Source organism: Festucalex cinctus, chromosome 5 (genome assembly GCF_051991245.1).
Source record: "Festucalex cinctus isolate MCC-2025b chromosome 5, RoL_Fcin_1.0, whole genome shotgun sequence".
NCBI lineage: Eukaryota > Metazoa > Chordata > Actinopteri > Syngnathiformes > Syngnathidae > Festucalex > Festucalex cinctus.
In genome coordinates, this window is record NC_135415.1 from 8,629,745 (window position 1) to 8,645,253 (window position 15,509).

Consider the following 15,509-nt stretch of genomic DNA (forward strand, 5'->3'; position numbering starts at 1 on the left):
GCGCAGAATTTAGATGGAACAAAAAGATGTGAGGATCAAGCCAGAGTGTAAGACATGTTTTATCCCCCAAAGTCAAAATGTTATTTGGAAGTCAGTGACTTGAAGGGCAGATGGCCATTACAACAAGGCATGTGGAGTGTTTTAGTCAGGCCCACCTATCTGTGATACACAACTGTGCAGCTGCACGGTGGAAAACAAACAGTATAGTGCAGCTGGGCTCCTTAAGACAGCGAATGGGGAATTTTAATAATTTTTTTTTCCCTTTGGCACTGGTCAGATTTATTCGCTCATAAAGAACGGAAACCAGCCCCATCATGAGAAGGACTGAGAGACGAGAGTGCAATGCAATTTTATGCCAGAAGTCATTCTTGCTGACTTCGAAACACTTTTGGAGATGAAGTCCTGTGCAAGGTAGTGTTCATTTCGTCAATGAAAACTAAACAAAAATAATTTTGTCAACACACATTTTAGTCCAGAGCCAAAGGATTTGTGAATGACAATAAATATTAACACTTATAAGGGTGTTATCATCCGCTAGCAGGTGGTGAGCGGTCATAGTAAGCTATTAATGCGGTGCATGCCCGACCTCTTCAAAATAAAATCATTGAAAATATTTCTGTCAGTGTCCTCTAATATACAATACCATAGTTCTACTGCTTTGGTCTTAAATTCCTGTATATTTTGTCCTGCTTTCCTCGCGGGGAGCGGAGAATTCGACAGTTTGTTTCGTGCATACACAATGAGAAATCAATTGTGTTAGTTCCGTTGTTTCTGGATGTGCGTCTTTTGAATGGCAAAAAAGCTGACAGTCAAGCTGCATGCCTTACAACTCGCATGCACATAATTGGCTTACTTGGCTTGTTCTGTGGTAAACAGTCACTGGTTCAGTTCAAGTTCATCGCCAAATCCCAATGAGTGCCCTTTTCCCGGAGAACTTTTGAGGAAAAGAATAATTCAAGTGGTCGTTGTACTCCTGAAGTAGTCATCACAAAAACAGGGAAGAATTTCGTCCGTCACTTTCAAGCCAGGACGGACGAGAAACATAAATGGCTCGCTGACTGTTTAGACATTTCAGGATTTTTCAGTTCGCGCCCTTGCGGGCGCTCAAATTTTTCTTAGTCCAGCATGCTCACTCGAAATGGTCACCGCTCACCACTGCTCTACACAATTACGTAGCATACATATACCTGACCATAAACCACGCCCGCATAACCTAGTAAACCAATCAAGACGCAAGACGTCATGTCTGTGATGGCACATGCGTTTTGCTGCGGATAAACAAAAGCAATCCCGCTCCCGGTAGTGCATTGCGTGGTTGTCCAAAGCCAAGAAAAAACATCAATAAAATGGTTAAACGTTGTAGTCACGGCTTGTGTAAGAGAGACACGAGAGAGACATTGTCCGGTTTATTCCCTTCCCTAAACCCTCAAACAACTACGAAAAATGTATCAAAATGTGTGGAAGACCACATACACATGACCAGTCAAATCCCTCCAAAATGACCAGAAACTACTACGTCTGCACGAAGATAATGTTCTCCCTTGTTGTTTTTAGCTAAAGGTTAACGATAGCTCTGGGTCGCTAACCGTCCACGTGTTTGTTGACTTACTATTTACTATAAATGCCAACAGAGCAAACTTTGCACACACGACCAGTTGAATCCCTCCAAAATGACCAGAAACCACTACGTCTGCGCTAAGATAATGTTCTCCCTTGTTGTTTCTAGCTAAAGGCTAACGATAGCTACCGGTAGCTAACCGTAGCTAACCGTCCACGCGTTTGTTGACTTACTATTTACTATAAATACCAACAAAACATTGAAACCATGATGTAATATAAAATCATTCTCTTACCCTGCTTGAAAGGAATAATGTCCAAAAACGTCAGTTTTGCCGACAATCGATCGAAGGCAACTCGGTCTTTTCTTTACATCTGCAGCAACAGACAGCTGTTGTTTTCCTTCACTAAAAATTTTAAAGCCCCCTCTGCTTGCTTAGAAGAGAAATATTGGCGTCCTGAAAATGCTTGACAGAGAAATCACAAGGAAGATCTGACAACTTTGCCATAAGAGCGCATGGTGTTTCGCTAATCTTGGCCAAACAGTGTCGGAGGGTGCTGCTTTCACAATGTGGCCACGGTAAGGTCAATTCAATGTCCCGTCCTTTACAACTCATTATTTGCCGTAATTGTTCGGTTTTACGAGCAAAGAGTATATCAGCTGCTATGTGGAGTTTTTAGCTACAACAACAAAAGTACATGAACAGAATTAACTCGGTCGTAATTAGGACTTTCCAAGTGGTAAGGTCCAGCTTTCCCATAGCACGTGAAAGCAGCGTTAAATCTGTGGACATCTTAGTGGAAAAACTGTCACTGTGACTGTCATGTGACACACAGTGACACTTTAACATCTGCAGCTAGCGAGTGCAACATGCACAAACAAATGGAACAGACGAGAGGTAGATTCACGGTGAAAGTTTAATGAAAAAAATACAATACTAGATTTATAGTCAATGAAAAACTGAATAAATAAACATGGTAGGTTGACAAAGATAAAAACTCACAAGTGTGATTGAAACTAAATTAGGCTAAATGTAAAAAATGTCTGATAAAATTAACTAGTGCAAGGCAAAGACGAGCAGACAATCAGTCCAAACGATGTCACGTGAAATGTGCAGCCAACATCCAAGTCCTGCGAGCAACCTCTTGTGCTTGACTGTACTGATATCATTCACAGAAACGCTTTTATGGCAACACATTGAAATGTTCCAGAGGGACTCGAAGCAGTTCCAGCTGTCACGTCCCTCAGCCCGTGTATCCTAACCCGATATGACAAGGTGAGGGTCAGGCCCGGAGGATGATTCATGACATGTAACTCAAAACTACAAGCATTAGGATCATAATTGCCTGTGGTTGAAAAGTGAAGACCACTGCTCCTATTGTCGCTCATCTTACGCTAACTATCGTCTCAGTTTACATCAGACATAGGACGACGACAATGGAAATACAAAACAATAGTCGTGTAGTGTAACTGCTCAAGTACTGTACTTACTGTTGGTAAAATTTGACCTTTTTAACCTGCTTTGTTTCTACAAGCTTCTGGAGTTTTGTCATCATTATAATATTCAAATTCTACTTCCACAGACTTTCAGAAAACTAATAGAACATCCCGTTTTTCCCCCCCCTTTTGTTACTTTAGGCACATCCGGCTAATAAAGTTTACTCATCATCATAATCAAATATTGTCTGACTAAATAATAACTGCTGCTATTTACATTTACAGAGGTAAATATACTGTTAACACTACAGTTATGATTGTTGTACTTTTGGAGATTAATTTTTTTCAGCTCAATGTCATATGTAAAGTATGTGACATCAAGCAGAAAAAAAATAAGTCCTTTTCACAGTTCGTTTGCACGTGCGCTGTACAAAAGGCTTTGCTGTTTAATCCCTTTTTTTTAACAATATCAGAACAATAAACAGGAAGGAGGATTCAGACGTCAATGATGATGCTAATTGTTCTTCCATTACTTTTTTGTAATTTCACATATTTGTGTAATTTATTATAATTTTTTTACGTTTTGTAGATTTTGCCTTTATTTTATTCTCATAAATGGGAGTTGTAATTTCACGATAAGTCAAAAATATTAATTTATGAGGATAAATTCTAAATAATATATTTTTATGAGAATAAATGCATAAAATGAAATTGTCGATGTCCTTTGAATTTGACAACTGTTTGACCCTCCTTTGGCAGCAATAACCACAAGCAAGCATTTCCATATCAAACCTCAACAACAGCCAGGAAAATATTTTTGACCATTCCTCTATCCAAAATTGTTTCAGTTCAGCAACATTTTAAGATATCTGGCGTGAATCAGTTTCTTGACCACAGCTTCTCAGTCGGGTTGAGATTGACTTGATTTTGTTACGTTAAAGCCATTAATTAATTTGTTGATTTACTTCTGTAATTTGGGTCTTTGTCCTCTTGCGTCACCCACACTCTGTTGAGCTTCATTTCATCTTAAATTCCCCTGAAAAACGTCTTAATGAAGTTTGGAATTCATTTTTCCACTGATAGCAATCGGTCCAGACCCTGAAGTGGCAGAGCAGCCCCAACCGATGATGCCATGTTGTCATTGGCAATTCTTCGTGAGACTAGCGAATAAATAATATATTAACATTGTTAAGCAACATACGTAATAGTGGCCTGAGACTTTTTGCACAGTTCCGAGTGACAACATGAACTATTCATAGGCAAATATTATTGTATTGTGTTTTTTTTTGTTTTTTTTTGCAGTGGAAGGTAATAGAATGATATAAGCATGATGCAGCAACATCTGGGATATCATTCAATGCTCAAGTTTGGCTCTGTAAAAAAGATAAATGTCTCTTTGTGAATGTCTGGAGGAAAGCATTTCTTCTCATCCAACTCCTCCAGCACCTGGAGGACGAACACACGCTGCAGGCCAAAAAGTGGCCTGACCCACATTATTGTTTGATGCACTAAATCTCACAACTTATAGCACAACGTGGCACACGGCGCAAATTAATGTGGTCAAGTTTGAGAGACTCAACAGTTTCCATTGTGGAATCATGATGTCTCTGTTCAACGTCAATAAACCTCTGCTGTCATGTGTCTATTCATCTTGCAAAATAGTACTTAGAGAGTATATGCCTCTTTTAAGCTCTCTTGTTAAAAGGGTCGTTGCTAGCGTCAGTCTATGTTTGAGCTCTGTCTGTGGTTTCGTGTGGTAAGAACTGTACAATACAATCACTCCTTTCTTGGCTGTTCTGTTTTAATGATATGGTTACCCCCGGTTTGCTGCTTGGATTGAGTTTCCCATATTTGGATTGCATTTAGACTAAAGTCTTTCAAAAAAAAAAAAAAGGAAGAAAGAACGGGGATGTTTCAATAGTGCAACGTGTGTCTCAGTATTCTTCTGACTGCAATTTTGCTGTGATGTGAGGGAAAAAGAAAGAAGTAATTTTAATATTTTGTTGTGGGAATGCTGAAGGATTCCCACATATGTTATTGTGATTTTTATTCTCCACACTTTTTTTGCCGTGTAACAACTCCCACATAATACATCCAATTTACACTGTTCAAATTTCAACTAGCTTAAAAAATTCACGCCTCCCGGGGTATATCTATCTTCTGATTCCACATTACTTACAGTATTTGCACAATTTAACATTTAATATCAACTTTTCCCAATTCATTTTCAATGGGACAGACATTGAACTTTTTCTAAGTATTACTCCCCCCCCCCCCTACTTCCATACACATACGTAACTTATCATCATTACCAGGTGTTTCACGCTGCTCGGTGGCACAGTTGGTAAAGTGCATTGTCCAGTAACCAAGAGGTCATAATTTCAAAATTTATCTCTCAATTTACTTCATAAGCATTCCACATGCATTCAAATCTTAGCATTCAGCTTTCAGCATTCCCACACAATTTCTCCCGGAATTGCACTTAGTCTAGTTTATTAAGAGGTACGTATGGGTGTGTGGGGAAGGGGGAATTATCACTCCTGCATCCAACCCCTTACCTCCCCTTTTGGACCTTTAGGAACATCCTGTGACCTCTGACCTTTTGGACAATAGAGGCCAGGACGTTTCCCAGTGAGCAGCGATGGAGCCGACAACAGGAACATGAGGGGTGCTCATGGGAAACAAACTGTTTATTGTGCAGCAGGATGGGCAGCCGACCCCCACCCCATGTCCCCGTCACTTACGTACACATTCACACACACGCACTTGCATACACACGACTAGCGTTTTTTTTTTTTTTTTATGAAAATCTAAAACTTTGCAAAATTGTGACGATACAGTGTAACCCCTCAGGCTGAACACATATATATGTATAATTATTATTTTTTCCTTCATCTTTCTCTTGACACGTAAACTTCACCCCAAAAAAAAAACATAAAAAAGCCAAAGAAAAAGCAAAACACACTTCCAGAGTTGGTGGTAGACTGTGAGCTTGCACAAATTGCTGACGACAGCATAACCTCTGTTGAAATTCATTTGAAGTATAAATAAAGTTTTGTGCAACCTCAAGGCCGTTCGACTATAGAAAATCCAGTGCTTGCTTTTCATTAGAGAGTGATTTTATCTCGCAAATGGGCAAATACTGATACAAGTTATCGTATTGGGCCGATACCCAGCCTTGTTTCAAGGTATCGGTATTCACGATTATGATCACGAACTAGAAATAAGAAATTAGAAAAATAGAAAATTGGCAATAATTTCATGCAATTTTAAGGGAAAATGCTATACAGGGCTTTCTTTAAGATGATCTGGCATTGTTTTTTGGGAGAAATGATTTTATGTATCAAAAGTACTAGTGGTATTGGTACTTGATATCAGTATTGGTGGCTACTCAAGAATTGAGTACTTGATCTGAAGAAAAGTGGCAATCGAACGTTCCTTGTTTTCATCCTCATAATCATAGACTTGTGTTAACAAAATGTTTTCACGTTTACGTGCACAATTCAGTTTTCAGATTTCTTTGTCCCACGCTGTCTGCACTTCATGCGTTGCATACGATAAGTTCATATTTAGAGACACTTTCTGTTTAAATAACACTGCCATGCGATTTGTTGGTGCTGCTAAAGCCAGTCCGTTTCAAAGGAAATCCCTCCTTTGTCTCCCAAGGAAACTTGTCTCACCAGGAAAACCTGAAATTGACATCAGAAAAACCAACAGCTGGAACATATTTGATCCGAGATGATAACCGCTAAATGTGTTAGTCAACATTATATAGAGCACTGGTGGCGAGACTCCACGGGGATTACTCATTGCATGAAGCGCACAGTTAAACATTTCAAAACGCCATCAGTCAGTGAGTGTGCAGTGGGACGCTTGGGATCGGTCCGAAAGTGCTTCACCGCAAAAGAATACTGCTTCCTTATGATGATATGTTTGGTTTGTCTGGTTTCCACATGATGTGCATCTGATAAGGGAGGACCAGCGGCAATCAGACTGGATCATGAAGTATTTAAATTCCTAAAAATAATTGCACTGTACACTGCAAATCATATTTACTAACAGGAGACAATGTCGAGTTGTTTAGTTTTGATTCGAGTATGAACAAAAAAAATTACATTGCTACAGTTTGGTTCTACTTAGTCCCTATTTCCTCCTTAACTGAAATGTATTTCAAAAGTAAATCATCTTACATTCCTCCAAAGGCTAAAATTACCACAACGATTCCGGTGTTAAATTATGAGAGGCGCACTCCCTCTCCACAAATTGTTTTTGGCTGATTGTTACCTCATGTGCTTTAATGTGCAAAATAGACTACGGATGAGAATTGTAGATTACTGTACTCCCTTTAAATATTTGACATGCATTGTGAACTTATGGTGTGTAACAAACCAACAGTCAACCTATTTTTATTTTTTTTTTACAATAATATGTTCTATGCAGCCCCACTGGCCTAAATATGGTATTCTGGTTTAAGTTAAGCAGCAAAGTCCAGCCATTTTTATCCATCTCAGGGGGCGGCCATTTTGAAGATGACATCAATGTTGCTCAGGGCTCAAGCAACGACCAATCACAGCCCACCTGTTTTCTGAAACCGAGTTGTGATTGGTTGAGCCCTGAGCAACGTTGATGTCATCTTCAGTCGACAGGAAGTGGCAAAATGGATGCCCCGTGAGATGGATAAACATGGCTGGATTTTACTTCATAACTTTTATTCCCCAAATGTAATATTAATCAGAATGTCATATTATTGTCAAGAAATGTTTATGGTTGACTTCCCTTTAAACAGTATAACAGTATTTTTTTTTTTTTTTTTTTTTTTTTACAGAAGCGTATTGCATTCACTTGGGAAAAAAAGAATCCTGTTTTTCTGACTAACTGAACATTTTTTTCTATCATAAAAAAAAACAGGGAAAAAAATATTCAAAAAAACAGAAAAATATATTAAACCAAAAAAATAATAATAATAAAAAATAATAATAATAAAAAAAAAAACAGAGCACCAACTTCTGTTTTTCTGAGTTTTTTTTTTTTTTTTTAAACTCTGAAGTGATCTGTTGCAGACCACTGACCTGTATATATGACTGGATAGCCGATAGCCCATACACGCCAGTGCAAGCCGTTGAAGTCACTGGGCGGCCATCTTGTTACCACCACCTTCTGTTTTTCTGAATTCAGTTATTCATAAATCAGAAAAAATAAAATAAAATACTAAAAAAAGCAAAGCCCCCCAAAAGTTAGTTTTTTAAGTGTTAAAAGTTATTTAATAAAAAGTTAGTTTAAAAAAATCTTTTTTTTAATTACAATTTAAGCTCAAGCAAGCTCAATCAAAAAAAAAAAAAAAGTAGTTTCTTTTTTTTTTTTTTTTTTTTATTACAATTATCAAGCAAGCTCAATACCAAAACAAAGTGAAATTTAAAAAAAAAATGTCATTGAGATGTTATGGGTCAGAGGGCACCTTAACAAGCAAAATCCAATCCCAGCCAAGGAAATAAGCCATGAAACACGGATTGCTTCACACATAATGACCTTTTTTCCTCTTGCTTAGCTCAATAATTATTTGATTGTGCAGAGTGCTGACTTCACTGTAAACATGAGTGCTACTTGCACATATAGCCTGAGTGTATAATCAAATCAAGACCATTGATACAAAGAGTGAACAAATATCTCTTGTGCGTGACAACAATGGATCTTTGTTCTGTGGGAGAACCCTCAGAAAGTTGATACACTGACCCAAGGTAAAACACCTCGAGGGACTGTGAGGCCGGCTTGTGCTCAGAATTAATTGCTCCGGCTTTTATTGGATAATTTGACCATTAACAAGACCAATCTAAGTTCATTTGGAAAATGACAGAATATGTGCCTTGTCATGGCCAGCATGGGAAAAGCGCCATTGAGAGAAGAATACACACAGGCTCAGAGCTGTAGCGTAACTGGCACAAAAAACGTGAAAAGCTTTTTGTTATACAATTGAACTCGTATGATTCATGTGACCAAAACGATGCGTCGCTGAGGTCTGCTGAGTCCATTGGCTCAAATTACAACGCTACAGGCTATTGCCATCATGAGACGGGTTAACTCGCACCCCCACCCGTATCGTCCTGGTCTTGACACATTCACACCTTGGCTCAGACATCAGTTTAGAATTTGGGCCACCAGTCATGTAACCGAACACTCAAGTTTTGGTGGGAAATTCCCTGTACGGGATAGTGATATTTTATCTTTTGAAAACAAATAAATATCTTGATTGTTACTGTTTATTTGTAAAGTTGCATTCACCTCGTGCCTTGAAGTGCCTCATGAGTGTCAACTACAAACATGTGGGTTTAAAGTGTATGGAAGCAAGTAAAGCAATATTTGGAGTTTCCAGAAGGCACTATTGAGACGGGCTGACAATGTGAATTAAGGCTTGGCACAAACAGCGCGTGTCTGAAAACCTGATAAACAATCGTTCCAAAGCTTCCAACACAAGGCCCCTGGTGCTTAGGAGCCAAAGTGCTACCTCTGCTGCCTGCTGAATCTGATTACAGCAAGGCCTCGGGACAGGCAGGTCATTGAGAGCACAGAGATGAGCAAACAATAAGATATTATCTGAAGGAATCTTCAGTTTTCCAAAGGAAAATGGCCTCTCTCAGTGTCACATTGACGATACGATCCTCAACCTGACACTGAATCAGCCATTTAAGAAGAATGGACACTGCAGCCCATTCATGCACACTCACTAAAATAATGAGAGGTCTTTTTTCACCCTTGTTAAACACATTTAAAGAAAAGTTCATGGGCTGTGCAGAAAGCAGTGCAGACAGCTGACTTAGAAAATAACTTTAAAATGATTGCATGTGGAATTAGCAACCTCATCTTTTTGTTTCTTCATGAATACAAGTAGTTAATAAAAACATACGTGGCTTCATAGTTGTGTTCATTGTGTTGTAATTCTGACATCTTATGAACATAAGATCCAATATGACAACAGGCGCTGCCTGGTTTGACATTGTCTGTTGTTTTCAAATAGTGACATCTTGTGGTTACTTGGCCACACTCGTCATGTTGACGCCACACTTTGCAGCTGGCGGCCCTTTTTGTTTGAACACATTTTCAAACACGCGATCCTGTGGATTTCCCCAATAATGACAATAAGTAGGACAATTCTGACATTTCGGGGGATTTAGCAGTACCTCAGTCTGTATGAACTTTCTTTACCCTACAGTTACCCTAATCCTAGATGGCCAAACTTGTTTTTGGCATTATATTTAATTCTATATTCATAATTATATTTATTCTGCGTTCAATCAAATATTCTCTTACCGTGAGTGTTTAATTTAAAACAATAGAAAAACTGAAGTAAAAATAATCCATCCGAGAAGTGAAGGCAAGTCTCGCGATAATACCCCCAGTCTTGCGCTTGGCTGCAAGGGGTGATAATTCGGTCGCAGGGGTACTACTAGCAAACACCTCGTTAATTGTAGGACTAGCAAACAGAAAGAAAAAACGATTTTTCAATGTTTGGTGCTTACGTTGCTCCAGAAAGCAAAACGCCAACGTAGTTGTAGACCAGACGTGATTGCCCGCATCCTGTTGTAAGGTGTAATTTGGAAATTACGCCACCCCCGAACATACATTGTATATGTTCATAACGGTTAGCTGACAGGCTACCAAGCACAGCCATTGGGGCAATGGCGTTGAAAAGAATTCAGAAGGTGAGTGTGTGTTTCATTCTTCCACGAGATAGTTGCACCTTACTTGGCAACAGTGTGCTTAATGTAGCATCCCTTTCTCCTAAAATGACGATCCGGGTGTCGCTGCAGTATGCTGATGTTATTGTCTTCATTTTTGATGCTATTCAACTTGAAGACAAACAAAGAGCAGCGAATGTAAAGTTAACCTGTTTTTGGCCTCGTATGTGCCACAGTAACGCTGGCTGAGAAGAACGAACCTGTATTAGGATACTATTATGTTTATGAGCAGATACGTTGTCTTATCTAAGTGAAATCGTCCCACAATTTCACCGGCTAGCAACGGCTAACATCATTGTGTATATTTTTGAGTTTTGATTTGATTTGTTTTCGAACGTGTGCGTGATATGACATTGAATTAGTTACCAGTTGATATTGTCTTCAGAGTAAGGCAAGTGGTGTGTTTGAATGACAGCTGCTAGCTGGTTGCCAAAATTGAACCCGAGTGTCGCTGTTTCCATTTATGGGCTGGCAAATGGGGCAGCGTGGTTGGCCAAGGTGTGTGTATATTTTTATACTGCTGGATAGTTTTTTTGAATAGTGCGAGAGGCAGCATGCATACGACGAGATGAAATGCAAATCTAATCTTTGTTACAAAGGTGGCAGGTGTTCTTTTGTACTGTATTATTAGTGTTACAGTTAAAGTAAGACAGCTCATCTTAATACCATAAACTCATCATTAGCTACACTACATAATCTAAAGTGATGCAGTATAAATCATCAGAATTTAAAGATCCTTTATGTTCCAGTAGTATGTTCTTCTTATGGTTAAATGAGTCAACCAAAATATTAAAATCTTGCAGCCTTGTGTTTCTACACGAGTGCAAACTACAACCTTAATACTTATCTGACAGGTGTACGTAATTGTGGCTGCATCGACAGTGCCTCGTGTTTGTGTTGACTGTCAATTAGCACAATTTTAAATAGCCTTCTATTTTACTAACAGCTGTACGTTTTTGACCTATGGTTATTTTATTGGCGAGGTATCCAGATATTTGAAAATACAGTTGTTGAATTATTTGTGAGTCTTTACAACAGCCTGTGAGCATAACAATATGTTATGACTGACGCTCAAAATTAGATTTCAGCTCCAAAGACAAGTTAAACCATTTTGCATAATGACGTTATAGTATGGATTATTCATTTGACTGATCTTTTATCAGGAACGTATGTCAAATAATTTGTCCATCCTTGTCCAGTTGTAATGTGTATATTATACACACACAAATTGAACATGAATACATTGATGTAATTAATGTGCAACATTTTGCCATTAGGAGCTGTCCGACTTGCAGAGGGACCCCCCTGCTCAGTGCTCTGCTGGACCAGTTGGAGATGATTGTAAGAATTCAGTTTGCAAAATGTTGTTTTCCAATTGTTGATATTGTGTACACTACAGTTAATCCCCCTCCATCACAGGGGGCTATGTATGTTCCAGAAGAGACAAAAAGTGAAGTGAAACGACGAACTTGTCATGTATTGAAATTGAATATGAAAAATGATCCACCTGCATGGGGATTGCAGTATACCTGCACATTAACATGGCGACAGCCCTTCTGATCTGCTGAATTTTTTACGGGACGGGATGTAAACTCTTTAAAATGCTGCAAAATGCAGGCAAATGAGCAAAATACAAAATTAATAACACAAAATAAAAGGTGAAACACTGGGACCGGGAACCTGTGATACAAGGTGTTTACTGTTCATCAGAAATGTAGAAAAAGTGAGAATATATGAAAATGTTGAATAATTTTAGTCGCCTCATTTCAGAGAGTGAATTACATTTTTTAGATTTATTTCACTGATCGGAATAGCTCAGGCCTTCTTGCAAATTATTATGGCTTGGTGTCTCAGAAAATTAGAGTATTACAGAAGTTCAATAAAAAAAAAAAATGTGCTGTTGAAAATCACGATAATTTCTATGCACTCAACCTTGGCTGTGCTACCTTTTGCATTAAATACTGCCTCACTGCGGCCCTGGCATGGAGGCCATCAGCCAGTGGCACTGCTTAGTGAGTGGAAGAGAAGTCACGGATGCTTTGAGAGCAGCATTTGGGTCATCTACGGTTTGGGTTTGGTGTCTCATCGTTTTCTTGACGATAGATTTTGTATGGGGTTTACTAGGTTGCTGACCATAGTAATCACAGGTCAGTCAAAAAGCTTTTTCACAATATTCAAACTTGCTGAGACAATCAATTTCGGGTTTTCATTATCTGTAATCCATAAATCATTAACTTTCAAGTCAATAAAGGCTTAAAATATTATGCTTTGTGTAAAATGAACATCAGTATAATATATGGGTTTCACTTTCTGAAATGAATATTAAAAAAATATTTACCCTATTCATGATGTACCTGTACTACAACACATAGTATTTGATATCCAAATCCATAATTAAATTCTTGTAGGTCTCAGATGCAATGTTGTCATTGTTTTATATTTTTCAGTGTTTCATTGGCAAGCAACGATAATGGGTCCGGTAAGTAATTACTATTGTATGATTTAATTTGAAATATGCTACACAAGCACTAACCGCTTCTAGTTTCTATGCCACTAGAGTGACAGCCCCTATCAGAATGGAGTGTTTTTCCTTACCATCCACTTCCCCACAGATTATCCATTCAAACCACCAAAAGTGAGTAACCCTCGGTGACATGGAATACAGAGACTATATTGTTACTATTGGACTTTGTTATTATCATAATTACTGCTGTTGATTGACAACTTTCTTGTTAATTTACAGGTTGCATTTACAACAAAGATTTACCACCCTAATATTAACAGCAATGGGAGTATTTGTCTGGACATACTGAGATCACAGTGGTCACCTGCATTAACAGTATCAAAAGGTAAGGGCCAATAAACTTGATCTACCGTGTGTATGACACTTTTATTTACCTCGAGAACAATAAAAAATAAATAAAATAAACTTTTCTTGTCTTGGATGCATCAATGGTTTACCTACCGGGGGTTGAATAGCTAAATAAAACTTGGCCCCAAGTGTCACACATTGACAGTAGTGACACATATTTTAAGTGACAAAAGACATCTTAATGTTACATCATGATTTACAATCACATTTTGAACTAGACTAAGTGCAATTTCTGGAGAAATTTCGTGGGAATCCTGAAAGTGGAGCGCTAATAGCTGAATGCTAAGATTTGAAAGCATGTGAATGAAAAATAAATAAATTGAGAGATAAATTATGAAATTATAACCACCTGGTTACTGGACAATGCTTCTTACCACCGAACAGTATCAGACACCTGATAATTGATAAATAGTTACATGTATGGAAGTGGGTGTGGAAAGGGATAGAAAAAGTTCAACGTCTGTCCCATTGAAATTGAATGGGTAAAAGTTGATATTAAATGTTAAATTGTGCAAATACTGGAAGTAATATGGAATCAGATGATATATACCCCGGGAGGCACCCATATGTACCTCTTAATAAACTAGACTAAGTGCAATTCCGGGAGAAATTGCGTGGGAATGCTGAAAGCTGAATGCTAATAGCTGAATGGTAAGATTTGAATGCATGTGGAATGCTTATGAAGTAAATTGAGAGATAAATTATGAAATTATTACCTACTGATTACTGGACAATGCATTTTACCAACTGTGCCACCAAGCAGCGTAAGACACCCGGTAATGATGATAAGTTGAATGTATGGAAGTGGGCGTGGAAAGTAATACTTGGAAAAAGTTCAATGTCTGTCCCATTGAAAATGAATGGGGAAAAAAGTTTATATTACAAGTTAAAATGTGCAAATACTGTAAGTAATGTGGAATCAGGTGATATATACCCCGGGAGGTGTGAATTTTTGAAGCTAGTTGAAATTTGAACAATGTAAATTGGAAGCATTATGTGGGAGTTGTTACACGGCAAAAGAGTGTGGAAAATAAAAATCACAATGACATATGTGGGAATGGTTGCACAATGACATGAAAACCAAATTTAGATGAAAAATCTTGTTTTGATTTTTTTTCTAACATGTGGTCCTAGAGCCGTGGTTTGCCAAGCCCTACTTTACACATACTTTACAATACGTTTGATGCAGAATCTACTAATGTTAGCTATATGTGAAGTACAGATGATAATTGTCAGGATATGATGTCACCTTTATGTTAGTAGTAGTACAACCAGTCCTTACAAAAAAGCCTTATCTGCCTATCACACTTGGCCTACAGTTTGCCACAGTGCATTTCAAATACACCACAAACGACAACACACAAAATGATTAAATCAACACTTCCTTAAAACTGGCGACAGACAACTTTTATATCATCTAACCTTTATGGCTGTTATGAAAGTAACCGTCCCTTTTGACCTGCATTACTTTTGACACTAATGTATGTACAGTTCACTTGATGGTCCAGCTGTAACATGCTTCACTTGTTCCATATTTATAGCAGCTGTGGCGTTTTGAAATAGAATATCAACTTCTGAACTCAATGCAACCCATTTGTGTTGTTGAATTGGACATCGTACAAGTGAATTCAGGATGAATGGAATGAAAATGTATTTATGGATATTTTGCAGCGTGCCTGTCTAATCGTGATAATAAACACATGTTGGCGTCTTTAAAATGTTGATTGCACTTGCATTCATATTTCCACAGTATTATTATCAATCTGCTCCCTTCTTTGTGACCCAAACCCCGATGACCCTTTGGTGCCAGAGATCGCTCACACATACAAGGCCGACAGGGAAAAGTAAGCACGCAAATGCATGAACCAGCTTCCATTCCACATTTTCCATAAATTGCAAGTTGACTGAAGAT

General features: G+C 38.2%; 1 protein-coding gene across 2 annotated transcripts in view; it reads left to right on the plus strand.

Annotated features, from left to right (window-relative positions):
• Window positions 1–15,509, plus strand: part of ube2d4 (ubiquitin conjugating enzyme E2 D4) — an 80,242-nt gene that overhangs the window by 62,534 nt on the left and 2,199 nt on the right. The window contains exons 1-6 of one of the 2 annotated variants that reach the window (XM_077523016.1): window positions 10,396–10,689; window positions 12,003–12,066; window positions 13,173–13,204; window positions 13,283–13,360; window positions 13,469–13,574; window positions 15,348–15,441. In XM_077523016.1, the coding sequence (XP_077379142.1) occupies window positions 10,666–10,689; window positions 12,003–12,066; window positions 13,173–13,204; window positions 13,283–13,360; window positions 13,469–13,574; window positions 15,348–15,441 (398 nt within the window). In that variant the 5' untranslated portion in view covers window positions 10,396–10,665. Of the gene's footprint in view, window positions 1–10,395; window positions 10,690–12,002; window positions 12,067–13,172; window positions 13,205–13,282; window positions 13,361–13,468; window positions 13,575–15,347; window positions 15,442–15,509 lie in introns of those variants that run through there. The other variant, XM_077523017.1, reaches the window with a different exon arrangement.